General features: G+C 44.5%; 2 protein-coding genes and 1 pseudogene across 15 annotated transcripts in view; 2 read left to right on the top strand and 1 right to left on the bottom strand.

Annotated features, from left to right (window-relative positions):
- The window catches only part of ZNF821 (zinc finger protein 821), a 25,869-nt gene extending 6,561 nt beyond the window's left edge, over window positions 1-19,308 (top strand). For 8 of the 12 annotated variants that reach the window (XM_079116978.1, XM_079116972.1, XM_079116975.1 and 5 more), the window contains 5 exons: window positions 5,240-5,365; window positions 7,809-7,954; window positions 8,949-9,053; window positions 10,709-10,875; window positions 11,576-19,308. In XM_079116978.1, the coding sequence (XP_078973104.1) occupies window positions 5,240-5,365; window positions 7,809-7,954; window positions 8,949-9,053; window positions 10,709-10,875; window positions 11,576-12,230 (1,199 nt within the window). In that variant the 3' untranslated portion in view covers window positions 12,231-19,308. Of the gene's footprint in view, window positions 1-5,239; window positions 5,385-7,808; window positions 7,955-8,948; window positions 9,054-10,708; window positions 10,876-11,575 lie in introns of all 12 variants that reach the window. The other 4 variants (XM_079116979.1, XM_079116969.1, XM_079116970.1 and 1 more) reach the window with 4 other exon arrangements.
- On the bottom strand, window positions 14,514-25,216 carry ATXN1L (ataxin 1 like). 2 transcript variants are annotated; one of them, XM_079116967.1, is made up of 3 exons: window positions 25,073-25,216; window positions 23,110-23,171; window positions 14,514-21,920 (listed from the first exon to the last, which is right to left on the bottom strand). In XM_079116967.1, the coding sequence occupies exon 3, from the start codon at window positions 21,798-21,800 to the stop codon at window positions 19,731-19,733; it is 2,070 nt and encodes a 689-aa protein (XP_078973093.1). In that variant the 5' UTR covers window positions 21,801-21,920; window positions 23,110-23,171; window positions 25,073-25,216; the 3' UTR covers window positions 14,514-19,730. The 2 variants fall into 2 exon arrangements, with proteins under 2 accessions (XP_078973093.1, XP_078973092.1); XM_079116966.1 differs by having other exon boundaries at window positions 14,514-21,917.
- LOC306647658 overlaps window positions 24,498-25,327 on the top strand; it is a 30,717-nt pseudogene continuing 29,887 nt past the window's right edge. The window contains exons 1-2 of the transcript in view: window positions 24,498-24,611; window positions 24,821-25,327. The product of the transcript in view is annotated as an uncharacterized misc_RNA (transcript). The remainder of the gene's footprint in view (window positions 24,612-24,820) is intronic.

The following is a 25,327-nucleotide window of genomic DNA, read 5'->3' as shown; positions in this document are numbered from 1 at the left end:
TGATCACCATCTCATTGCCATAACAATAATGGCAAACAGAAATAGGAAATTTTAGTTTACTGATGACTTCAGTCTCCTATTACCTTATGAAATGAAACCAATCATTTTTATTGAACTTAATGCTGCTTGTCTATTCAAAGTAAATGGAATGGACTCAAGGTCTGGGAGACAGGGAAGTCTGCAGAAGCTTTGCTTAAATGTCAAAGCCAATCAGCACTTGAGCAGAGTAATAGCTGAGCTTCATTACATCTGCCTTCTGGGAAGAAGATTATGTGGCATGAAGCTAAAACACGCCTAAAAGGATATATTAAAAATCCCACTGCCATAGCCCTGCAGTGTTTGTCAGATCCACTTTAGAAGCCAATGGGCAGGCTGCTTTGGCACTCCCTTGGTTTTCCTCAGGACTGTTTTTATTTCTAAATTACTGGCATGATCCTTCCCTAGAAACATCCAGACAGACTTGTGTTTAGCTTACTTGCTTCATTAATAGACTCAAGGCAGAGCTTTTGGAATAAAAGCCCAGAATTGTTAGTTATGGAGGAACTGCTACTGGCTTAAAAGATCCAGTTTAGATCTTCTCCCCTATTCCCTTCCCCGTCTCACCTCCTGAGAACAAATTTCTGTCCACTGTTTCTAGAGAGGTTGAAAATATAGTTTCTTAAAACTCACATTTAGTGTGTTTGATCCGAGCAAACCACTAAATAAAGGAAATTTTCTTTTTAAGAGACTTTTGCTTTCAGATTATAAGATAAACGAGAGACTAGAAACCTTTAACTTCAACTAAAAGCTTTTCACAGAGAAGGAGGAATAAAAGCCTTTAAAGTCTTTTCTCTTCTAAAAGGCACAGCTTGTTTTGTCTTTCTTCATTCTGTAAGCATTCTTGTGTGGTAATGGCTGTGTTCCCAATATGTGACAGCACCTGGGTTATAGAGACTGTCAGTTAGAAATGGACTCCTAGAATTAGCCCCTTTTTTCTGAACCTGACATCTGCTCTCTTAGAGAATATGTCTTAGCTGCTTTTAATTTCAGTCAGCCTGAAATTCCATTTTTAAAAATTATACCAAGGACCCAAGAAAGAGAATTATAAAATCTTTCCCTTTCTAATGATTTTCATCTCAGTCTTCTTGACTGTTCTCCAAAGTGATTTGCATGGCCTCATTCTTATCTAGTCTCAAGAACATTAGCCAAATCCAAAACAAACAGTATTTTGATTTCATACCAAAGGAAAAGGGAGATTTTTATTTGCTTTTTATTGTAGAACCCAAATATTAACAGTCAAATAAATACTCGTATTTAATAAGATGGTTGCTCTACATGGAACTCTAGGTGGAACTGGAGGATTTTTTTTTAACTTACTCTAACAGTCTCAAGAAAGAAATAATAATTCTATATTATAAAAACAGACAACTCTGTAACACTTTTTAATCACTAGTATCTCTATGGGTCACATTGTACTTGAATTAACATGACATAGTCTTAGCAAATCTCACTATCTTCTTAAGCAAGAATAATACTAGGCAATCAGAGTCAGAGTTTAGGTAAAAGCTACCAGAAGATCATCCATTTATTTTTTCCAATGATGTCTCTTTTGAAATGTTTTTTAAATAGTTTACTTTATGGTGGTGTTTAAAATAGGAATAGTCTTAAGGAATAACATTAACCTTAACTTTTTTCCCAAATCAGTAATAGAATTTTAAAAGAGTAGTTTTTCTTTCCAAATTGCCAACAAAGAAGGACAGAATTGATTTATCTCAATTATCTTAGGTGAGATTGCCAGCAGGAGTCTTAGATGGGGAAATTTTACTGAACAGACTCCTCTCTGCTCTGTAAAGGTGAAAATATTTAGACAGCATCAGTAAGCAAAAATAAATTTTGAGTTCATGTTGATAAAGAGAAACTGAATTCATGACTTTCTGAAAAGTATACATTCTTTTAGATATTTTTCTCCTATGAAAGGGAGAAAATGTACTGTTCACTCTTAGCTTTTTTTTTTTTTTTTTTTTTTTTTTCCTTCAGTACTGGGAATTGAACCCAGGGGCCTTGCACATGCTAGGCAAGTGCTGCACCACTAAACCACATCCCCAGGTCTTTTAAATTTTATTTTGAGATAAAAGTAGCCCAAGCTGGCCTTGAACTTGTGATCCTCCCTGCTCAACCTCCAGAGTAGCTGGGAATTACAGGCATGGCCACCATGTGCAGCCATTCTTAGCATGTCTTAGCATGTTATAAACTTTCTGATTTCTGGCTAGGTTTCTGTTTTGGGGGGTGGGGGTATTTTGGATTAAACTCAGGGACACTGAACCACTGAGCCATATCCCCAGCCCTATTTTATATTTTCTTTAGACACAGGGTCTCGCTCAGTTGCTTAGCGCCTCACTTTTTTTTCTGAGGCTGGCTTTGAACTCGCAATCTTCCTGCCTCAGCCTCCCAAGCTGCTGGGATTACAGGCATGTGCCACCGCTTCTGGTCTCTCTGTAGAGGCCAGAAGTATCACTAATGTGAATGGTTTGCCCTTGATAATTACTTGCTTATACATAACTTATTCCATAGTACCATATCTGGCCATGGTCCCTAGATCCAAAAGCATGCCAGAATTCAGTAACTGCCAGTTGGCCAAGGTCTTATGGTTTCAGTGGAACTAACATGGAGAAATTAAATATTTTACTTTTGTAGAGGGAAGAAGAAATACTGTTAACACAAACTTTACTTTGTCTTTCTCTAGCAGTGATAGCACTTATATCCAGTGTGTCACCTTGGATGTGGTGAAGTTGAACTTAAATCAACTTATTTTTCCCTTATTTGAGCACTGTGCAGCTACAAGTACACTTTAACACTATCCACCTCCATTCCCACCCACAGATGAGTCATAATTGCCATAATGTCGGTTACTCTAATCCAGGCATGATAAGTCAACATGGTATCAGAACCATCATTTTTCCTTTCTCATATGCTAGCCCTGAGAACATTATTTTGATTTTTGAGTTGCATGTATCAGTTTCTCATACAAAGATAACATCAACACTAAGATCAGAGCCACATACAAACAGGTGTTTGTTTTAAGCAAAGTTACTTTGATGGACCTTCTAACTTTGAACTTATTATCTCTACTAGATAGCATTTTAAAAATATGGACATGGGGCTGGGGATATAGCTCAGTAGGTAGAGTGCTTGCCTCACATGCACAAGGCCCTGGGTTCAATCCCCAGCACCACAAAAATAAAATAAAATAAAAATAGGGACATTATACATGAATGGTATGAATCTACATCATGTACAACCATAGAAATGAAATGACGTACCCCATTTGTGTACAATGAATCAAAATGCAGTCTAAAAAATTAAAACATAAATAATTTAAAAAAATATTTAAAAATGAATAAAAAAAATATGGACATTAGCCTGGCACGGTGGCGCTTGCCTGTAATCCCACGGGCTGGGGGAGCTGATGCAGGAGAATGGCAAGTCCAAAGCCAGCCTCAGGAAAAGTGAGACGCTCTCTCTGAATAAAATACAAAATAGGGCTGGGGATGTTGCTCAGTGGTTTCATGCCCCTGAGTTCAATTCTCGGTACCAAAAAAAAAAAAAAATTATATGTGGATATATATATATTTATGGATATTAGGGGATAGGGCATAGCTCTTTCGTGGAGCATGTGCCTAACATGAGATGAGCAAGGCCCTGGGTTCACTCCACACACAAAAAAAAAAGGACATTAGAGTAGAGCAGAGAAGGCTTTTTCCTGACTATCGCTGTCTTACTCCCTACCCTTTGCCCCATACTGAGGAGAATATTGAACCTAGGGCCTTGCGCTATGCTAGGCACAGATTTGAGTTTGATTCCACCATAGACCTTAGTTTTCTCCTTAGTAATATATAGGTAGTAGTCATGGATGGAATGTGGCTCAGCGATAAAGCACCCCTGCCTTCAATCCCTAGTACCAAAAATAAACACACACACACACACACACACACACACACACACACACACACACATAAATGCCTACCACACAGCCTGTAACATAGAACTTAGAACTAACAAGTGTCAAATAGTCACTATAATTGATGTTCAGTCCTTATTCTTACTCAAGAATATTTGCTGAATGAATGATAAAGTACATCACATGAGCCCGCTCCACATCAATTTTTTCACCACCCAAGAACTAGTAGCACACATCAACTCACTAGTTTGCCCTCCCACATCATTGTATCGTCTCAGAGCCAAGCCTATTTATTTTTCGTTCCCTCTTCAGTAAGAAAGAGCCTGGTCTATTGTCACATGTTTCACTAGGGCTTTCTATTATTCCCTCTTGCTTGCTGAGGAGTAGATAGTAATTTTCATCTGAGAAAACAGAAACCTAGGGAAACCCAATGCTCTTTTCTTCTTATGCCTGGTCTCCTGGAAATCAAAGAACCCTGAAATGTTAATTAACTCTTAAGTAGTAACTACATGGATTCCAGGCAGAGTACATCAGTAGGAAATGCAACATCAATAATAGATTCATGGATTAGGGTACTGCATACTTCAAAAAAAAAAAAAAAAGCCAGCCACATTGGCCCAAGAAGAGTAGATAAATATTATTTGTCATAAATTAGTTGGCGTGTTTCAGGAAGTTTTTCTTCAGCAGAAATTAATTTATGTTATTCTCCTTCTTGTCCATTAGTCAGTCCGTTGATTTCCTCATGGCAAGTCTGATAAGTATTAGAAAGAAAGTTAAGAAAGAATTTACAGAATATGTGTTGGAAGGACAGTGGCTGAAAGATGCGATTAGAGAAATTTATTGAGAATTATTTGAAACACTTGATTGTAGTCCAAGGTAGACACTGAGTCAGGACTATAATGCAAGTAATTTAAGGTCTAGAGATTTTACCCAGATTTACTGCCCTGTTTTCATTCCATCATTTTGCCTCTTTTGCTTCTATCTCCCCAGTCTGATAGAAGGTTGTAAATAGAGTTGAGATTCTTCAGTTAAATTTATAAAATAGCAATTGATCACCTTTCGAAGAGTTAAGAATAGAATTTAAGAAAAGCAAGTGATGCTTTCTAGAGCATCTGGCTTACTGCCCAGGAAGAACAGCTGTGCCCAGAAGCTGTTGCAGGCAGCAAGCTGACTTGGAGATGAATGACCCCACCACAGGGTACCTGCCTGTCTCCTATCTTTGAATGGTCTGACCTTCCAACCAGCTTGCCTGGGATGTGCTGCCCAGCTGGTGGCCTGACTATTTTTCCTTGTGACCACCAGGGGATCAAGTATTTGCTGGGCTAGAAGAGCAAGCCCGCCAGGCGATGATGAAAACTGATTTTCCTGGAGACCTTGGCAGTCAGCGACAAGCTATCCAACAACTAAGAGATCAGGACTCCAGTAGCAGTGAGTTCTGCACCTTCTGGTAATGACTCAGGGCAATGGGAGAAGAATTATCAGAGTGTGTGTGCTCTGGGGATTATGCATGGGGGTTGGGAGGAAGATATAAAGAAGAGATCCTCAGTGGATCCTCAGTGTCCTAAAAGGGTTCTAAGATGTATGAGCATATGTTTATTCAGAGAGAGAGGACAGATTTGGCATTATGTTTATTTTAACTCTTGGACTACAGTACTTGGCACAGGCCATACACAGTTTTGTGATGGTTGTGATAGAGACATAGGAATAATTAGTTAAACTAGTCCCTAGGTTAGGTCAAATAAAAAGAAAAAAAAAATCCCTGTCTCCTAAGATCTATTTATTTGTAATTAATAAAACATAAGGGTGGCATTGATGAATTTTGCTTGAGGTTCCAGTTTTAACATTATATAAGGTTTGCTTAGTGATGAGATTATGTAGCACATAAAATGCTGAAGTTCAGATCTTCCTATACCAAAGCCCAAGGTAGATCTCTGTGGTTAGGAGATGGGAAAGATAGGTTATCACCAGTTGTGCCTCAGGGATTGTCTGTTCATGGCCTGTCTGAACAGACACATTTTGAGATGTGTTATTTCCTAGGAAGATTTCCACACTGTCCTGATATCATCTACTTGATATTGGTCATTATTAGTATCAATTCAGAGTGACATTTCTGACTTCTCTCCAATTTGAGGTTGGGGGAGAACAAAGAGGGAGAGAGTCCAGCAACTTGTAGGAACTATAGTTTTCCCCAAACTAATCATTAAGCAACAACAACCACAGAAAACAATTTGGCAATTAATCACTTACGTATAGAAAAATGAGCCCCCAAATTTTTAGAAAACCTATGGGACCCACCAGTTTCCTAAGTAACAGGTAAGAATAACAGCAACCACCAAAGTCTGATAGGTCTCCACTGTGGAAAACTTGCACCATCCCTCCTGGCAATACACCTTTCCTTTTTCTTCCTTTCTCTTTTTTTCATCTTTCTGATAGACCTATTCAGATAATTGATAAATTACAAAAATGTATTTGATACAACATTGCCTTAGACTGAGCCTACAAGTATTGCAAGTAGGAAGCTGATGAGAAAATATAGTATGATTTAAACTGTGCCTTTCCAGGGTCAGATCCAGTCCACCAACTGACTGGGGTCTCCAATATGACGTATGCAAGTACTAGCTGATGATTTGGTTAATTCTTCTCATGAAGAAAGGAAATGGAACTGGCATTGCCCAAACACTGGTGGATTTAGAAATTATATAAGGGATAATAGAAGACAAGCAGTACTGTTAGCAAGGGAATTTGAGTCTCACTGCAGATGCAGAGAGCCTAGTGTATTTCTCTGTCCTCACATCAGGCCTAGGAGTCTGGAATTTGTGGGGTTGGGTGAGGGCTGGAGTCTGACAGCTTCTCTAGGTTTGGCTTCTTCCTGTGATCTTCAAGGCACTACCACCTTTTTTCCTTTTGGAAAAAATTCCGTTTGTTATTTTTTGTTTTGTTTTCATCATCTTTTTTCTATTTTATAAGTATTAGAGAAAGAAATCAGCTCATATAAACCTTGCAGATTCCATAGCCACATACTGCCTCCACAACTGAAATAGGCTCAATTCTCACTCAAGTCACAAGAAATGGTATTTCATTATAAAGAATGGTATATTCCTTCCACTAAATGTATTTAGCTATCCATCAGAGAATCTAAAAAAGCACAACAGAAACAATATTATCCATCTTAGAATGCTGTGTTACTAGTGAAGTAAGAACACAGTGAGTGAGGCAGAACTGCCTGAGGTTGGTTGTTGTTTCGATTTTTCCACTGTAATGAACAGCTCTTTCCCTACAAAGTGACATCATTTTTAACTAATTTGCTACGGCCTACGTACTGATATGAGAGAAGAAAAACTTGCTGGTGTTTCTGTAAGTGTGCCTTGGGGTTTGTTGGGAAAGAACAGATGAGTGGGGCTCACAGTGGGATAGTCAATGACACCATGGAGAAATTGTGCAGAGGTTTATGGATAAAAGTAAGTAATAAAATCAGTGAGAAGTGTTGGTAAGTCAGAGGTGATGTGTTGTGGGAATGAGCTCAGTGTGAGGTGGTTGGGGAGATGTGAATTGAAGTGTCAGATATTTGAGAACCATGCATAAGAAGCATTATTTTTATGATAATGTAGAGGGACCAGTGACCATTTTCTAATACAGTTTCACCTCAGGTTTTCTCTTTGGTGTGTATGTGGCATAATAAATAACAGTGGTAGCTGCTTTCCACTTAATGATGATTTTTGTATGCAACAAACTTTATTTGTACTGGTAACAAACTCTACTACCAAAGATCTGAAAATGTTTTCCATTATATTTATAAACTCTAGGTGAACAGCAGCTCAGGATGTATTTCTGCAAAAAAAATCAGAACAAGTGACCAGTTTATGTGTTCCAGGTGACAGTGAAGGTGATGAAGAGGAGACCACACAAGATGAAGTCTCTTCCCATACATCAGAGGAAGATGGCGGGGTGGTCAAAGTGGAAAAAGAGTTAGAAAATGCAGAGCAGCCCGTTGATGGGAAAGCCGTAGTAGAGCATGAGGCAAGTGACAAACGGCTCTTGAGTTCAGGAGAGCCCTACCCCTATACTATGCCCTGGTGCTTTTCACCCACATCACAGTCTGGCCTCTTCCAGTCTCCTGGGCCTTCATATGCCTCTTCCCTCATGGCATGGGAGCCCACACCTCCTACACAGTCCTCATCGCACCGACTTTCTTTTTCTACCCCCACATCCCTACGCCCACATATAGCTCTCTTTTTAGATATTTGCAAAACGAAAAACTTACTTTCTGAGGTGTATTCTACTTGCAAATTTAAGTAAAATTTTTGAGGCATCACCTTCTCACCAAATTGTTTCCGGAAGATTCCTCGAGGGAAGGTAATCTTTTCCCTGCAGAGTTTATCTTAGGGGGATAAAACAGATTAGCTTTCAGCCAGGTGCTGTTGTGCATGCCTGTAATCCCAGAGACCCAGGAGGCTGAGGCAAAAGAGCTTGTTTCCCCCTCCACTGCCCCCGCCCTGGGAATGTGGCTCAGTGGTTAAGCACCCCTGGGTTCAGTCCCCAGTACTAATAAATAAATAAAATAAATCATCTCTCTCTGGGGCAATCCTAGCATTGTGACATTAAAAAAAAAACTGCAAAAAATGAAGATGCAAACTTTTTTTTTTTTTGGTGGTACTAGGGATTGAACCGGGGGTGCGCTACTCCTTAGCTATGTCCCCAGCCCTTTTTGGTTTTTATTTTGAGACAGGACCTCACTACGTTGTGAAAGGCCTGCCTTGAACTTGCAGTCCTCCTACCTTAGCCTCTCAAGTAGCTGGGATTACAGGCATGTGCCACTGTTGCCGGCTCAATGCAGTCAAATTTAATTCCCCTTCAAACATTATTAATCTTTCCTTTGGCCTACACTGGGAACCTAAGGTTGACACATGATAGCAGATGGTGTTCCTTTTAATAGGATACCTGTTTTAAAGAGGTAAGGCAAGGAAGAGATCAGTGAAGAATCTTCAGGAGTTGCCTCTTTGTTGAATTGCAGGTCACAGAGAATTTGAATTCTGACCCCTTGCTTGAGCTCTGCCAGTGTCCTCTCTGCCAGCTAGACTGTGGGAGTCGGGAGCAGCTGATTGCTCACGTGTACCAGGTATGGCATGGGGAGCTGTGAGCTTTGGAACCTGAGCACTGGCAGCTTGACCATGACCCAGATCTTGCAGTAGCCTTTGCCTCTGGTTCCTGAAGGCCTTCTGGGTTGTTGCTTCCATCAAGACTCCACTCCATTCCTCCGAATACCTTAGCAAATAAGTGGGATGTGTTGGGTAAATAAGTTCTTGATTCCTAGATAGACACACTGTGAGAATTAAGTATCAACATTTTTTCTAAATTATTTAGTGCATATATTCAATAGTGAAATAGAACCTAACATCTACTAATTACGAGGACTTTTAAAGAAAAAAGAAAGCCAACATAAATGTTTCTGAAATACCAGTGAAAGTTAGTATAAACAAGGGAAGAGGAATAACAGACTTGTCTTTATACCCTAATCCAATTTCAGGGCTCCTGTGCCTTGTGATCTCTATTGATAAGCAGTCATTACACAGAACAGCCTGGGTTGTACCATAAAGATAGTGGGTTTATGAAAAATATTTCTCCCAAAGACTGTCTTAAAAAGATTGAGGAGCCAGGTGTGGTGGCACACACCTGTAACTGGGAGGCTGAAGCAGGAGGATCATAAGTTCAAGACCAGCCTGAGCAACTCAGCAAGACCCTTAGCAACTTAGTAAGATCCTGTCTAAAGATAAAAAATAAAAAGAACTGGGGAGGTAACAGTGGTGAAGTGCCTTTGGCTTCAATCGCCAGTACCAAAAAAATTTTTTTAAAGATTGAGGAAAGGCAGGATACAAATACCTGTTGATGCCAATATTCCCAGCCAGCTCCTAGATTTGGCCTTTGATCACTCTTTTAAAATGTACTTGTACCTATACAGTGTGAGCCAGGGAGATAGAAATCATCCCAAGTGTGAATTCATTTCAGTTCTGAAGAGGGCTCTGGAACTCTGTTCATCAAACTAGCCACATGTTTCAGAATGTGGTCAGAACTCAAGCTAATGTGTATAGCCTGCTGTATGTTTTTTCTTTAAATTCTTAGCATTGGTAAATGAATAGATATTAGAGACATTATTACAAAGCTGCTTGCTATTCATGATTTTTGTGTGTAGAACCGACTATAGTATATTACCATTGTATGTTTCAAAAAAGGAAAAATTGGGGGGCTGGAGTTGTGGCTCAGTGGTAGAGCACTTGCCTAGCACATGCGAGGTACTGGGTTCAGTCCTCAGCACCACATAAAAATAAATAAGTAAAGATGTTGTGTCCATCTACAACTAAAAAAAAATAATAAAAAAAGAAAAATTGTAATTTATACTTCCTTCAGCTTTATTGTACTTAATTGGCACAGATTTGTTATGTATGTTTTAGAATATAAACTAATTGGGGCTGGAGATAAGCTCAGTTGGTAGAGTGTTTGGCTAGCATGCACAAGGCCCTGGGTTCAATCCCCAGCACCACCAAAAAAGAAAAGAAACTACTTGAGAAAAAACCCAAAAACTCAAGCTAATTAATCTAAACAATGGTAGCCAGGCCCTGCTGAAGGCCCATTACACAACATGCTGTGACTTTTCAAGGAGCTAAGCTAGAATAGTTCCAAGTCCCTTGTTCTGAAAGGGGATGTTTTCCAGAAGTTATGTGGGTACAGTTTCCTGGAGGTAGTGCATGATTGACAGATTAAGGCTCTGTTTTACAGCACACTGCAGCAGTGGTGAGCGCCAAGAGCTACATGTGTCCTGTCTGTGGACGGGCCCTTAGCTCCCCGGGGTCATTGGGTCGCCACCTCCTAATCCACTCGGAGGACCAACGGTCTAACTGTGCTGTGTGTGGAGCCCGTTTCACCAGCCATGCCACTTTTAACAGGTTAGCTGAGCACCTAACCATGTTGTGCTGGGAGCAAGTTACTGGGTATGAGTTCTACTTTCCCAAGTCAAAGCAAAGGTTAGAGATAGGTAATGCAAAATAACCTCAAAGGGAAATAAATTCCCATCCCCCCCCCCCCCCCTTCTTAGTAACATTTTCAACTAGAAAGAGATGTAGGGAAGTGTGAGAACATGATAACTCACGGAGAAAGGAGTTTCAGGATGCTGCAGGGATTCAGGTGTGAGGACATAGTCTCCACTGGGTCCTAGTAAGACTGGAACTCTGAACTCCCCATTTGCCTGGTATAGGCAGAGACTGCCTTTCTTGCAAGCAGTGCCAGGTGGGAGCTGGTGAGGCAGTGGAATGACTGCACCTGCCTAAAGGAAGCCTTTATCTCCAGGCCCACAGTAGGCTTGATCCTGCACAGCTTTTCCCAAACACTCGCATTCCAGCTCCACACTATAAGGGTTCCTTTATTTCTGGTGGGTTGCTGTGGCAGGTGGTTTAATCTCCAACTCCTGGTGAGCTTTAAGACTAGGGAGCTACCTTAGCCCAAAGGGAAGTGGTCTCCTAAGCATTCAAACCAACCTCTAGAAGTGAACTCAGAGCAACTGTCCTGGAAAGAAAAGAGTAAGTCAGGGATAGATATTTGAGCCTTGCTAGAAAGAAACATTAACCATCCAAAATTTTTGCTTTCTAGCGAGAAACTTCCTGAAGTACTTAATATGGAATCCCTCCCCCCAGCCCACAGTGAGGGCCCCTCCAGTACCGAGGGGAAGGACATTGCCTTTAGTCCTCCAGTGTACCCTGCTGGAATTCTGCTTGTATGCAACAACTGTGCTGCCTACCGGAAGCTACTGGAAGCCCAAACCCCCAGTGTACGCAAGTGGGCCTTACGGCGACAGAATGAACCTTTGGAAGTACGGCTGCAGCGGCTAGAACGAGAGCGCACAGCCAAAAAGAGTCGGCGTGACAATGAAACCCCGGAGGAGCGGGAGGTTAGGCGCATGAGGGACCGGGAAGCCAAGCGCCTACAGCGCATGCAGGAGACAGATGAGCAGCGGGCGCGTAGGCTGCAGCGAGATAGGGAGGCCATGAGGCTGAAGAGGGCCAATGAAACACCAGAAAAGCGGCAGGCCCGGCTCATCCGAGAGCGGGAAGCTAAGCGGCTGAAGAGGAGGCTGGAGAAAATGGACATGATGTTGCGAGCTCAGTTTGGCCAGGACCCTTCTGCCATGGCAGCCTTAGCAGCTGAAATGAACTTCTTCCAGCTACCTGTGAGTGGAGTGGAGTTGGACAGCCAGCTTCTGGGCAAGATGGCCTTTGAAGAGCAGAATAGCAGCTCTCTGCACTGAACCACACCCTCTTGCCTGCCCTCCCATCCACCCAAGCCCACAGGGGTCAGTGCTACAGCTACCACAAGGCCAGCATTGCTTGCAGAGGCAGGCCCTGGTTTGTTGTAGGTGGGCCTGTGCACCCCTTGCATGTGGGAACAGGATGCTGGGATCAGGAGGGCCCCAGCTCACGGCAGCTCTAGACAAGGGAGCAGGCACTCCAGAGAACTCAACTCCCCAGGCCACCGCAGCAGGTTGGGCTTATGGACTTAGGGCCTCAGTGCAGCCCATGAAGTTGTGAGGGCAAATAAATTAATTTTATCTTTACTGGCCCTTTCCTGCTTTTGTCTGTTTCATTCTAGCCAGTGAAATGAGATGGGAGAGAGCTAGATGGGAGTTCTCAGGCAGTGACTTCTGGTGGCTTGCCAGCAGGGTGCTCTTCAACCTGGACTATCCAAACAGAGGTCCCTGAGCCTTACAAGTTAATAAGTATGGCATTGAAAAAAGAACCACTGCTGCCTTTGGGAAAATTCATTCCCACAGCCATAATGAAGATAACTACAGTCAAGGGCTACTTAAACTTAACTTGCCTTTCCAAACTCAGAAGTTGTAGAAGCCTTTCCTCACAATTGGTATTTTATAAAGACTATGCAGTACTTTTCCCAGTAAAATTCAGTTTTTTAGACACTTAAAGTTCTATATCAGACAGCTGTCATCTGCATCTAGGAATATGTTCATGGTAGTGGCTGCAACTTTAAGGTCCATAGCACCACAGAACTCATATTTGAGAGTAAACTCATATTTGAGGTAATCTATCTTTTTATTTATTTCTCAGAGTCAAGGTAGGCATAAAATCCATTGGGAAAAACCAGAATTAAGATAATAGAAGTGTTCAAGTCAATAGTGGCAAAGATTAGAGCAGAATAACTACTCTGGCAGTTTGTGTGACTGCCAAGCCATGGAGGTGACAAGTGCTGAGGTCATTTCTAAAGTTTCTATGATGGTACAGAACAGGCACAGAACTTTCCTTGGCTTGCACCAAAGGTTGTGTACAGTTTAGATAATTATAGATCTTGAGGTCCAGAAGGAAGTGCCCTAGTTAATTTGTAGCCAGAAAAATAACTATGCCAGGAATGTGGACCTCTTCCAATATCAAGACAGGGAAACTTAGACTCCTTTCTGACCTCCATTGGTCCAAGGCTAGTTAATAGTGTTAAATGACTACCCACCAAACTAGGGTTCATTCATATCAGCATGAAATATTTGTCTTAAAAGTTACATTTAAAAGAAAGTAAGTACTTAATCTATCCAAATGTCTCTCTCACAGAGCTTCATGCCGAGGTTCTACTTGGGATGTTTCAAAATGGTTGAGCATTCACTGTGTGCCAATGAGCACTTTACATGAATTATCTCATTTAATTTTGAAAACACTCAGTTATACAAACTCAGTAGTTGGATGCCTGGGTTCAGAACTGCTCTGCAAGGCTGGGAATGTAGCTCAGTGGTAGAGTGCTTGCCTAGCATGTGGGAGGTCCTGCATTCAGTCCCCAGCACTGAAAAAAACAACTAAAAAAAAAAAATGTCAGCTGCTCTGACATTTACTAGCTGTGTAACTTTGAACAGTTAACTTAACCCCAATGTCTTGGTCTCCCCAGACACAAAATGGAAATAAAAGTTATAAATGATTGTTAATATAAAATAGGATAGTTTGTGGTACACCGTAAGTGTTCGGTAAATGAATGAGGGTTTTATCACTCACTGGTGCAAGCTTTCTAAGTTAGAAGTAGCTATGATGGCGCTGACTTCCACAATTTCTGGTAGTACTCCTGAGTAAGGAAAAGAAGGGAAGGGAAGGCAAGCAGTGAGGATACCTACAGGTCCTTGTGATTGGTGCCGATGGTATCTAAGTCTATTGTAGATCTTCAGTCTCTGAAATTCACACCAAAAGACAGCAGACCATGCTTTAGGTAGCCTCCACCACCTGTACCAAGCTCACCCACAAGATAGGTACCATTTATGTTCCATGTACTCCCACAAAGTGTTTCTGCCCCTGCCCCACCCCCAATGGCCACCATCTAAGCTGGGACAGGAAGAAGGCGCAAACACCAAAAAGGAAAAGCTAGTAGTTTATATAGATAGATATATAGATATATAGATATTGATATATATTGTTTACATAGTCCACAAGTTAAATGCAGGTATCCATAAGAAGAGCATTAACAATAAAAATACAATCTGTGTGTAGCCAAGTACAGAGACTTAAAATGGTAAAACAGCAAAAAGGATCTCACAAAAGTACAAATATACAGTACAAATTGATTTATTTAAAACAGTTACAAAAAAGCACAACAAAATAGAGATTATCCTTAGAATTATTAATGCTTTGTTAAAGATCAGGTAGGATTAGAGGGTAAGAAATGGTATTGGGCGGGGGGAGCACCTGACTAGTTCTAAGGCTTTAGATACAATGCAGTTGATTACATATTAATTCAGCCATTACATACTGGGGATAGTAGTTGGGGGATCAGTAATTTATCTACAGGGAACTCCTACACAAATCAGATCCATCCAGACCTCCCCAGTGCCGTTCTTATCTATTCCTTAGGACCCTAAAGCCACCGGGATGACAAAATTCCCATCTCTTCTCCACCCCATTCCCTATCCACGTATTCTTCCCTCCCCTAAGGTGCTGTGCAAGCTGAGAGCAGTCTGCTCTCTGTAGCTGGAACATATACTGTTTTGGCTACAGGGATCCTGTGTGACGAAGAAGTTTGTAGGGGACAATCTTATTTTAATACTTAAAGTTAGCCATGAGTACAGTCAGTCTCTTCCCCAACACAATCTAGATTCTTTTGAATGCAAGTATGAAGCAAGTGAGGGATCAACCCTGCCTTCAGCAATACCAGCAGCTCACTAACCCTCACAGCTCGTAACTACATGCAAACTCCATTTTGGGGTGGGTTTAAAACCACTGTCATCAGCTCTCTCAAGAACCTAAGTCCCCATGACAGTCAAAGACAGAATAAATGCTTGCAAGTTTTACAACAGGTAAAGGCACATGGGCTGCTGCCACATACACTGCAGACAGGAACCCAATTTGGAGCCATCTTTACTGCTGAGCATTTGCAGTGGAATGGCTTTGGGATTACACAGACTTTGAATTTGCAATCTACTGGGGGAGGATCTAGGCTTAATAGAACTAATAAAGAAAACTTTAGTGTGAAAAGTGCATTTATTACTACTGTTCCTGCTGGGGAGGTTCAGCAGGGCAAACCGCACCACCTCTCCTCCTTCCGCCCCAGGCACTGTGCATAGTCTGCAGGTAAGGAGAATGCAGCTGACTCTAGCATCGAGGGCCAGGCTTCTGGTCCAAAGATGGATCCTAGAATTGAAAGAGCAACTGACAGCTGCAAAGATCCAGATGCTGATTTTATTATTGCATAATGTGGGAGACCTTTCCTACCCCAGGGAAGCTGGAGTGTAAAGGGTTCCCAGCAAAGGGCTAATAGGCTCCTGATCAACATCCAACCTAGTAGGGTTCAGCTCTTCAACTGTAGTGTACACTTTTTTTTCCGTCTGGAAAAGGATTGTAGCTTCAGTGTGGTTTAGGAAACTTAGCCCTAGGAGATCAAGACATTTCCCTTAAACTTGGCCTCTGTCCTATTTACTTTGCTTCTAAGACTGTGGCCTAATCTCCCATGGCCAATTCAGTTAATCCGGTTATCTTTACTCCAATGGACCTGGATCTTTTCCAGTCACACCATGTCCATATTCAGCTCCAGTGTGATCACTCAACTCTTCAACATGCCTGCTTGTTACAGGTTTAAATCATACTACCATCCTGTGCTTCCCCTAAATTGCCTCTGATGCCCACTGGTAGAAATAAACCTAAACCCCAAATGGAGGGGCTACTTCAGCCAAAGTTCCAACCCCTTCCCAGCCCCAGAATCCACATAACTGGAGCTAGATGAACCTTGCTGGGATGCTGGCACGGCCCCTAATGTGGTTCCCCTTCACTCAGTTTTTAAAACAGGATACAAGATACCACAAAGGAAAGAATTAATACGACAGAAAACACCCATTAACAGGACTGCTGTTTCTCCCTAAAGATAGGGAGATCTTGGAGCCAAAGGGCTCCTGACAGCACTAGAGCATATCCCTTTGGATTCACCAGCCTGCCAGCAGCATTTCATATGATCCCTATTCAACATGACTGTGCTATATAACACTGGCAGAACAAAGGTAAGAATGGAGAGGATGCCTGGATTTAATCTGTATGGCTGAAGACATGGAAGGACAGGGAGCTAGAGGGCAGCAGGCAGGAAAGTGAGCAGGCAGCAGCAGTGGCAAAGCAGTACATAGCAAAGCCCATGGTGTTATGACCAACTGGGACCAAGAGGGCAGAAGGGTCAGTCTAGATCTGCTGGGGCCCCTCCCCTCAGGTACAAGTACTCAGTTCAAAACTCCTAGATCCTCTCCCCAAGATATACTAATTCTGATAGGCCTGATGATCCAAGACTTAGATTATTACACTTTCTCAGGGTCCCGTTCTGCCAAACTGGTGTAGGTATTTCTGTACAGTGCCAGGGAGTTAACAGTCCTCCTTCCTATCCCTGAACTCTGGGAATGTCCTACCACTGAATAGGGACTGGCTGGCTTTTGTCAACTGCCCATTCCCAAAGAGTCAATAACTTCCCACTAAAATGCTTTAAAAACCATTCCTGTGTTTCTTGCAAATTTAGGCAATTCCTATAAGGAAGAACACACATACCATAGAGTATTCTTATTTCTGGTGCCTAGAAAAGACTGAACCAGAGGGAAGATGCAAGGGGCAATGCCACAGCTCTGACCAAAAGATTTAGAGCAGAACTTCTTTTCCTGGGGGACCATACTTTATGCAAGATACCTCTGCAGTGCAGCAAAATCAAGTATTAACATATTACACACATGGCACGATTACTAGGGGAGCTGCTGGTACTACTTCATAGCAAGAGACAGAACCACAGCAGAAGTCAGGGTCCAACATGCCAAGGTTCCAGAATTCAGTGGACATTACCAGGCTGGGAAGTCACAACTAGCCTGAGAGTGATTTGACTTAACTTCTTGGCCTGTATGTGGTTAGACCTAGATTTCCTCCTTAAAGGACAAAGCTCAGCTGGTACCCATGGTGGATGTTTCTTGAGCATCTGCTATGTGCATGTTACTCTATTCAGTTGATGAGCCTTCCTATGAGGAAGGATGTTTTTGAAAAACCCATGCATACAATAATCTCTAGGAATGAGTTGCTCATGAAACAGCCAGAGATGAGGCCTTCTCCTAAGGCTCTCATCTGACAGGATTCTTCAAGACTCAACCCCACAGGCCCCCACTGTAGGAAACAAGCCAGAAAAAGCAGCATTCAGAATAGGGGACAGAGAAGGGAAAGGACGTGATCTCAAATGCAGTACAAGGTTGGTGTCTGGTTCTGGTATGAACCAAAGTACTTGTGGTCAGGTCAGCAGCTTCCTTTGGATGGACCCCCAAAAGCTCACTGACCAGGTAACTGCTCCCAAGGAATGAAACAGTGGAGTATAGGGCTTGTAGTAAACAAGCCAGTCTCAGTCACTCTGTTCCCCCAGGAGAACAACCTTTAGCACCTGAACACTAAGACTGACTCCATTCTCAGAACTTTCCCCTCCCCTCCAGGAGGTAGGTAAGATTATTTATCCCCATTTGGCAGCTGGGGAGGAAGTGAAAGAACAAGAGGTCATAAGACTTGCCTAAAGCCTCTGACAGAACAGAGGGACTCCTGATGACAGGCCAGGCCTTGGCCAGTTCCAGGTACATGTATAAAGGAAATGCCAGGATCACACCCTGGGAGAACTCTAACCAGAGAGCTGGGTGGACAATACCCTGAGTTGCCTTCAAGAGTCTAAAGACCCCCAAAAAACAAACAAAAAGATCACTCACCCACCTGAAAGCTGGTAGGGGAGCCTAAATCCCATTACCCAGTGGAATCCCACAGTCCAAGCTGATGCTAAAAGTTGTAGGGAAAAAAATATACATATGGGCTTAAGACATAGGGAAGCAAACGCAACTAAGACTGAAAATATTCTTTGCAGAGGAATACACCGCCACCAGATGAAACATACTTCAGGTAACGAAGTGTTACCGAGGCTACCCTAGACTCTTACAGCTGGCAGTGGGAGGCGATGGCTTGGAGATGAGCGAATGCTAGGAGAGGCAGTAGAAAAAGGAAGGAAGGGGCCATGTAAAAACAGAATGGGAATTGCCCAGCTAGGCACCTTTGCCCTGGCCCAAGGCATGGTTCCTTCTTGTTTCTCCACCACACGTCTGGCAGTGGGAGAGGATGAGACATGATTTTGAGTTTTGAAAAACAAAGATTATAGCTGATGGGGAGACCAGAGACCCCCTACATACCAAAAACTATAGAGGTTTTGTCAGACTGGACAAAGCCAACTTTGCAGAAGAGGAAAGGCAATGCAGCTACAAATGAGATCCAGATCAAGACACCATGCAGAGGTTAGGGCAGCAGAAAGGTGGGGTCAGCGCAGGCACTTAGGCACAACATAGACAACAGAGGGGTGTGGGTGCCTGGGGAAAAGGGTTCACTGGTTCTTCCCAAAGGTACCATTACCAACTAGAGACTCAATGAAATCTCAAAGCAGGCCTGGCATCTTGAATAAGGGGTGTTTGTTAAGTCAGCTACCTTTCCAGAAGCCCTGCCTAGAGCTGTGTCATCTGGCTGTCAGGTCTTTCTCCTGAAGTCCCCAGGGTGGGTTGTAGCAAGACAGTACTTCACTCCAAACCCTGTAAGGTCCTCTCTCTCCTGGCCCTTAAGCTGCTAGAAGCCTTGTAGAAGGAATGCCGAGGAGAGATGGGAAAAGGGCTGAAGCAGAGGATCAAGTAGAGTCCTGTAGATGAGAGTGCTCCTCCCCCACAAACCCAGCCATAGACATCTGTAACAAAATCACCCTTTAAAGTGCACATCTCTCACAAGAAGGGTTCTGGGTGGGAACCCTCTTATTTCCAACCATGGGGCCTCCTGCCCTCCCACCAAAAAAAAAAAGAATAAAAAGAAAAAAAAAGAAAAAAAAAACTTCAGACAGTTTTACTGCTACTATAAGCTGTGGATCATCATTTTTGGCTCTTTCTTTGCTCCCTCTCTCTGCCACCTGCTCCCAAAGCCTGTACTTTCCCTTGCAGGAGCTAGGGGTGGGGAGAAAAGAACAGGGAGGCCCTGATTTTGGAATGTTTCTTATCCTGTGTGCACCCCCTTCCTTCCGTGCCCTAGGCCTGCTGCTCCCCATCACAGCACCCTCCGGGGCTGTCCTGAAAGAATGCCAAGGGGTAATGAGCAACAGATCCTGCCTTGGGAGGCTGCCTTCACACTTCCCCTTTTCCCCCAAAATCTCACTGCCAAGAGAGCCATTCCCTGCTCGGCATGTGCAAATCCTCTGGCTGCTCATGGTGAGGCTCACCTCTGGGGTTCAAGTCCCAGTCCTGGTCTGGGAAAGAGGTTCATTTTCCTGCATTGGAACGCCCTTCGATGGACAGCTTTACCTCCTGTGGAATAAAAGAGGGACGGAGCAGAGCAGCCCGTGCCTCCTCCCCTTGCATGCTGTATCTTTGGAAGTTTGGGGCTGGCCAGCAGGCCTGAGCACCAGGCTCAGACTGGGAGGGCTCTACTGCACGGGAGCCCTCTCCTGGAGGCTGGCTCTTCCCCTCACTATCACATAGGTCTCTGGGTCCCAAGACTGTCCTCTCAGGCCTTTCTTGGGGTGGACCCAGCTGGCCTGGGGGAGCACAGCTGGCCTGAGAAACTGAGTTACTGTTCAAGTTCTGTAAACTGATAGAGATGCAGACATCTCCCACCTGTAGCCGATGACAGGGCAAAGAGAAGAGTTGTGCAGTCCGCCCAGGGCTGCAGGAGGACCAACCCTGGCCATACACAAAGAAGGGGTGTTCAGGGGGCACCTCGATGCTCACTTTGCTCTGCTGCTCGCCAACCACAAAATGTAGCATGACAAATCCAGGCCACTGGCTCTCCTGAATGTCCACGACCGTGCTAGAGTCAATCTTCAGTCCCCCGCTCACTTCGGCACTGCGCACAAAATCTTGGGTCTGGAGGTCCTCCACCCGCTTCAGCTCCCCTGTAGCCAGCTGGATGATGGCGCCTTTCATGAAATGGGAGGGCAAGTGGGAGGAGGTAACAGGGGGTGGCGTTGGCTCCTTGTTTGGGAAGGTGGCTCTGGCCTGCACGTCCAGGCTTGATGCCACCAGGATCTCCGAGCCTACAGGCAGCAGGCCTGGGTCAGTTCCAGTGGGCACCAGGTTGCCATTGGCTACAACCATTGCTTTGGGTAAAGGTCTATGTTTCACCGGTTCCTGATGGGACTGAGGGTAGAACCCACGGGACTGGTTTTTCTCTGCCAGCTCTGCAGGGTTCCTGGCTGACCCTCGTCCCTCACCCTGATGGTCGGGGGTATGATGGGACAGGTTGAGGGGGCTGGGTTCATCCTTCCTCTGAGCTGCCACCACATGATAGTCCTGAGAAGCTAAAGTGCCAACCACCCGCTGGACCTCAAGGTCTGTGTCTGGGGTCCCTCGGTGTGCCGGCACTGCCACCTCCACCCGTGGAGTCTGAGAACCTGAAAAAAACTGTCCATCCACCACACATTCTACCACTGGCACCAATCCTTGGCCTTCGCTCTTGCTGCTGGGAGAGTCAAGGGCTTCACTTTCTCGTCTTACTAAATTTCGCTCTCGCTGTCTCTGTCCTCCATTGGCAGCAGCTGCTTCCAGAGCAGACTGGCCCTCCTGAGGGGTAAGAACGGGGCTCGTGCCTGCTGGAGGATTTTCATGCAAGGTATAGCCAGCAGGTAGCCTAGACATCTGGTAATAAATGGGCATCCGTCCTGGAGCGAGGTCCAGTGGCTGAGTACTCGAGTGATGTGGCAACTGCCCAGACGGAGAGGTTGCAGAAGGGGCTTTGTTAAATGAGTGGGCTGGGGATGAAGCCTGGCGGGGAGGAGTGGCTTCTTCTGCCAGGAGTGAGGCATATGGCACGAAGTGTGGAAGGTGAGAGGTGGCGAGATTGGCCGAAGGAGAAAGGAGGGGACTTGGTAGGAAGTTAGGTGGCACAGCATAGGGAAGGCTATAAGGAGACCCGATAAACTGCAGTGAGGTGGACGGGAGCTGAGCATAGTGGATTGGGGGATAATGGATTCCTGGATGCTGAATCAGTGAAGACGCTACATTAAACGTGGGGGGCAAGGGGCTCATGTTCACCACAGATGGGAGGCCGGTTGGTGAGAAGGTGGCAGGTGGCACAGCCACCTTATACAGCATGCCATACTGGTCCACTGTCAGACCAGCAATGGCCTCAGCTCCATCACCCCCCAGGCTGACTCTGGCTCCAGCCTGGCTCTGCCCCGCCACCACAACCCCTCGGGACCATTCAGAGGCATCACTGGAGGGTGTGTGGTTTGTGGAGCAGCTGGTAGTTCTCCCCATATCCTCGCTGGTCACGGGGAGGTCTCGTTTCTTTGGTGGAAGGCATTCCTGACTCCTCTCATGAACAGGTTTCATATTGCTTTGTGGTGTTCCTGGAGTCTGGAAGTGGTTGGCTTGCTCCTTGGGGCATCAGAAGTGGCTTCTCTGTGGCTTCCCTGCACCCCTCTCTGCTGCTGGCTGGGGCGCCCACATCTGCTAGGGAACAAATCAGAAGCAAAGAAAAGTAACCTATAGAATCAGTTCAAGGTAAATAGCAAAAACTGTGTCCAGGGAGGAAGCTGTAACAAAGGGGACTGGTGGAAAAAGGAGGTATAAAAAAGGGACAGACAAGGAGGCTATCTCTCTACTCATCAGCCTAGGACAAAAAAGAAACAATCAGGGAAACCACAAAGCACAAAGAGCTACAAGGACTAGCATTCAATGATACATAAATAACCTGAGGGCTGGACAACCTCAGAGACCAATAGCTTCTGGATTAGTCCAGTCTCTCAAGAGAACCTTGACCCTTCTCAGCTTTCTCCTTAAGGGGGCTTTGAACACAAGGTCTGTGCAGCTGGCTCTTTTTCCTAAGTTTCTCCTTTTGCTACCAAAGACTAATGTGCCATCTTCTTTCCCTGAATATATGACCTCATCCTTGCTTCCTTTCCCCAGACTAATTTGGGTTATGATCTCACTTACCTACTCCCATCTCTTCCACTCCAAGACTGGCTGAACTCCTGTTCTCCTTTGCCTCATCTCACCAGTGCCTCAATAAGACCTGAGGTTTGCCTGTGTCTTTTTAAGATTTTAAAAAAATAAACTGTACTCCCTAAACATTTTAAGAAATACAGTACTTTCTTTGCTCCAAGAAACTACATTCTACCTTGGGCCCTGTGGGAAGAATTTCTATTAACTTGCTTTAGTACTTGTTTCTCCTACTCCTGGAAAAGCGACAAAACTTTTCTGACCTCACACAGACTTCCTATTCCACAGTCTAGCAAGACTTCTTTTCATTGACCACCTTTAATGTACCACCTTCTTTCCCTTTCTTTTTTTGTTTCTTTTGCCAGTGGCTCATTTTGTCATTGTAGATCTGCTCGAGACACCACGTCACAAAATTCTGGTTCCATTCCTCTAAATATGTTTATTTATTTCTATCTTGGGCCTATTTGATTCCTAGGAAAGTTCGCTCTCCCCAGTTACCTTTCAGATTCTTTTGTCCACTGTCAAAAAAGCACCTTTCTGGTTTGAACACATCAATGCACATGAACTTTGCCACCTATTTCTTCCAGTAAGTTTCCAGTTCTTTGGATCTGAAAAGAGCCTTCTGTATTATATTCTGTACTGTTTTTCACTGTTGCATCCCAGATGTTATTCTGCAACAAGGCCAAAATGGCTGTATTACCTGAGCTTCTGTTGGTGCTTCTGAGCGGCTGTATTAAGTGTCCTCCCGGCTGACTTGGAAGCCTAGAAGACAGAAATAGGTATGGAGTAAACAGAATCCTGACCTCTGATCTTACCCAGGGTCATCATATAAGGTATTTCCAAACCAAAGAAAAAACATTAAAGTCCACAGTGAATCCTTGCCTCATCCTCTTCTCCAAAGATAACAGCACATTTATCCAGATTGGTCAAGCAGTTGAAAAAAGAATAAAATCATTCCTTAAACTCTAATTCGTAAAAAGACATTACTGAAAGTTTCCATGTGCCAAATTTCACTCCTTTTACTTAACATCATATTCTTCATTCTCTGCCCTGTTTTCCAAGTTAAATTTACTTCCAATCCATATTTCAGTTAAATGCACAAGTAAAAATGGAAGACTTAATACTTTTCCCATATGAGCAATGGGAAGCAGGGAACTGCACCTTTATTCAGGGCCTATGAATGCACAGATGTGGAGGTTATTTAAATAAAAAAAGGTACCACTAGAGGAAAAAGAACAATTATTTATGTTTCTGGGGCAGAAAAAGAGGTCAAGGGGTAGTCACTCAAGGGGGAAGCCTTAACTGTTTTTCAGGGTTAAACAAAAATGGGCTCTTGTGAGTATGTGAGTGTGTGCGTGTGTGTGTAAAGTTTTCTTAGGGACAACTTTACACCAAGCTGAATCAGGTGTGATGGAAACTGAAAACATCACTTTGGTCCTCTCATGTAGCTAAGAAAGGGGAAACAAAACTACCAATAAACTATCAATATCTGGATCTATATTTGCCAGAAATGTCAAATGCTAAAGAATAGAGCCTTAACTTCTGAACACAGAGAGAGCGCTAAGAAACTACTGACTGTCCGGTCCAAGTCCCACAGAACACTGCAAGCCTAACCCAAACTGAAGGCAACATTTATCTCTTAATCGGCATGATGCAGGAATACGCAAAAGGTAGAAAGATAGGAAAACAAGGTGGGAAAGCAAATTCCCAATCCCACAAATTACACAGTGAGCACAAGACATGCATCCCTTCTCCGAGGATATTTCGGTAACTGAACAGGTAGTTAGCCTTCTCCTTCGTTCCCAACAGAAATAGGGGTCGCATCTTCACTCCCAGAATGATCCTTGCTCTCTGGAACTAATACAGTGAAGAAAACCTGCCTCTAGTTCACTAAGGGGTTACCAAACACAAGCTAAAGAAAGGGCTGAAAGAGGAAAAAGTTCTGGGGGAAAAACAACATAAAGCCAAGCGTCTGCATCAGGTTCTCATAAGGCAAAACCTATTTCAGAATCTGAAACCTCAGTCTCCGGAGGGGCTTAATGACACTTTCTCAAGGGGAAGACACAGCTTGTGACCCCAAATGAGCTAATGGGCAAGCGGAAACGTTCCAGAGTTTCCAAAAGAGCCCGGGATGAAGATCCTCATCACGCTTGGGTCGGAATCAAGAGCCTGGACTCTGCAGGAGACCCGAATTCGCTGAGGGCAAGAAGTGAGAGGAACAGAAAGGGAAAAGCTTGGGAGAGACTAGGGGATATACTTTCCGTGATCCCGCAATCCTTTCTCCAACAGGATAGGGTCGAGAACGGGCAATTCAGCGTTTTAGAGAGTAGGGGGTCGGCCTTCAAGTCACAGGGCAGGAACGAGGCCCCACAGGCAACGCTTCCTTGTTTGGAGGCCCTTTCCCGATCCAGGACTCGGACACCCCGGCCCGTGGAGACACAGCAACAGGGGCAGCAGGGACTGACGCCTCCTTCGGGGAGGGCAGGGGAGAAGCACACGGGAGTCTAGGCGCGGCCTCTTTTGCTCCCTCTGTCCGCGGTTTTCAGGCCCTGGCCCGGTGGGGCAACGGGCTCCTAGGGGCCACTTCCCCCGGAGCTCCGAGCCCAGGCCTGTTTGGTCTCAGCCAGGCCGGCCAGGCGGCCACCACTCCTGGCGACACTCACCGGCCCATCTCACAGCGCTCCCCGGGCTCCTCCTGCTTGTCCCGGAGCCGCCGCAACCGCGGCCTCCGCCATCCCCGGCCCCGGAGCCGCCCCACACCCAGCACCCCCCAGTCGGGCGCCCGGAGATGGCGTCAAGCGCGTCCCGCCCCCGGCGCGGAAAGATTGCGTCACGGCCCGAGCCGGGGAGCGAAGCCCAGGACTACTCCGGCGAGGAGGGGACTGGCCGGCGGCCCCTCGCGTCCAGCGCCGCGTCTG

Source organism: Sciurus vulgaris, assembly GCF_902686455.1.
Source record: "Sciurus vulgaris genome assembly, chromosome: 17".
NCBI lineage: Eukaryota > Metazoa > Chordata > Mammalia > Rodentia > Sciuridae > Sciurus > Sciurus vulgaris.
The sequence above is the reverse complement of the archived record's forward strand: the minus strand, read 5'-3'. Positions and strand labels throughout refer to the sequence as shown.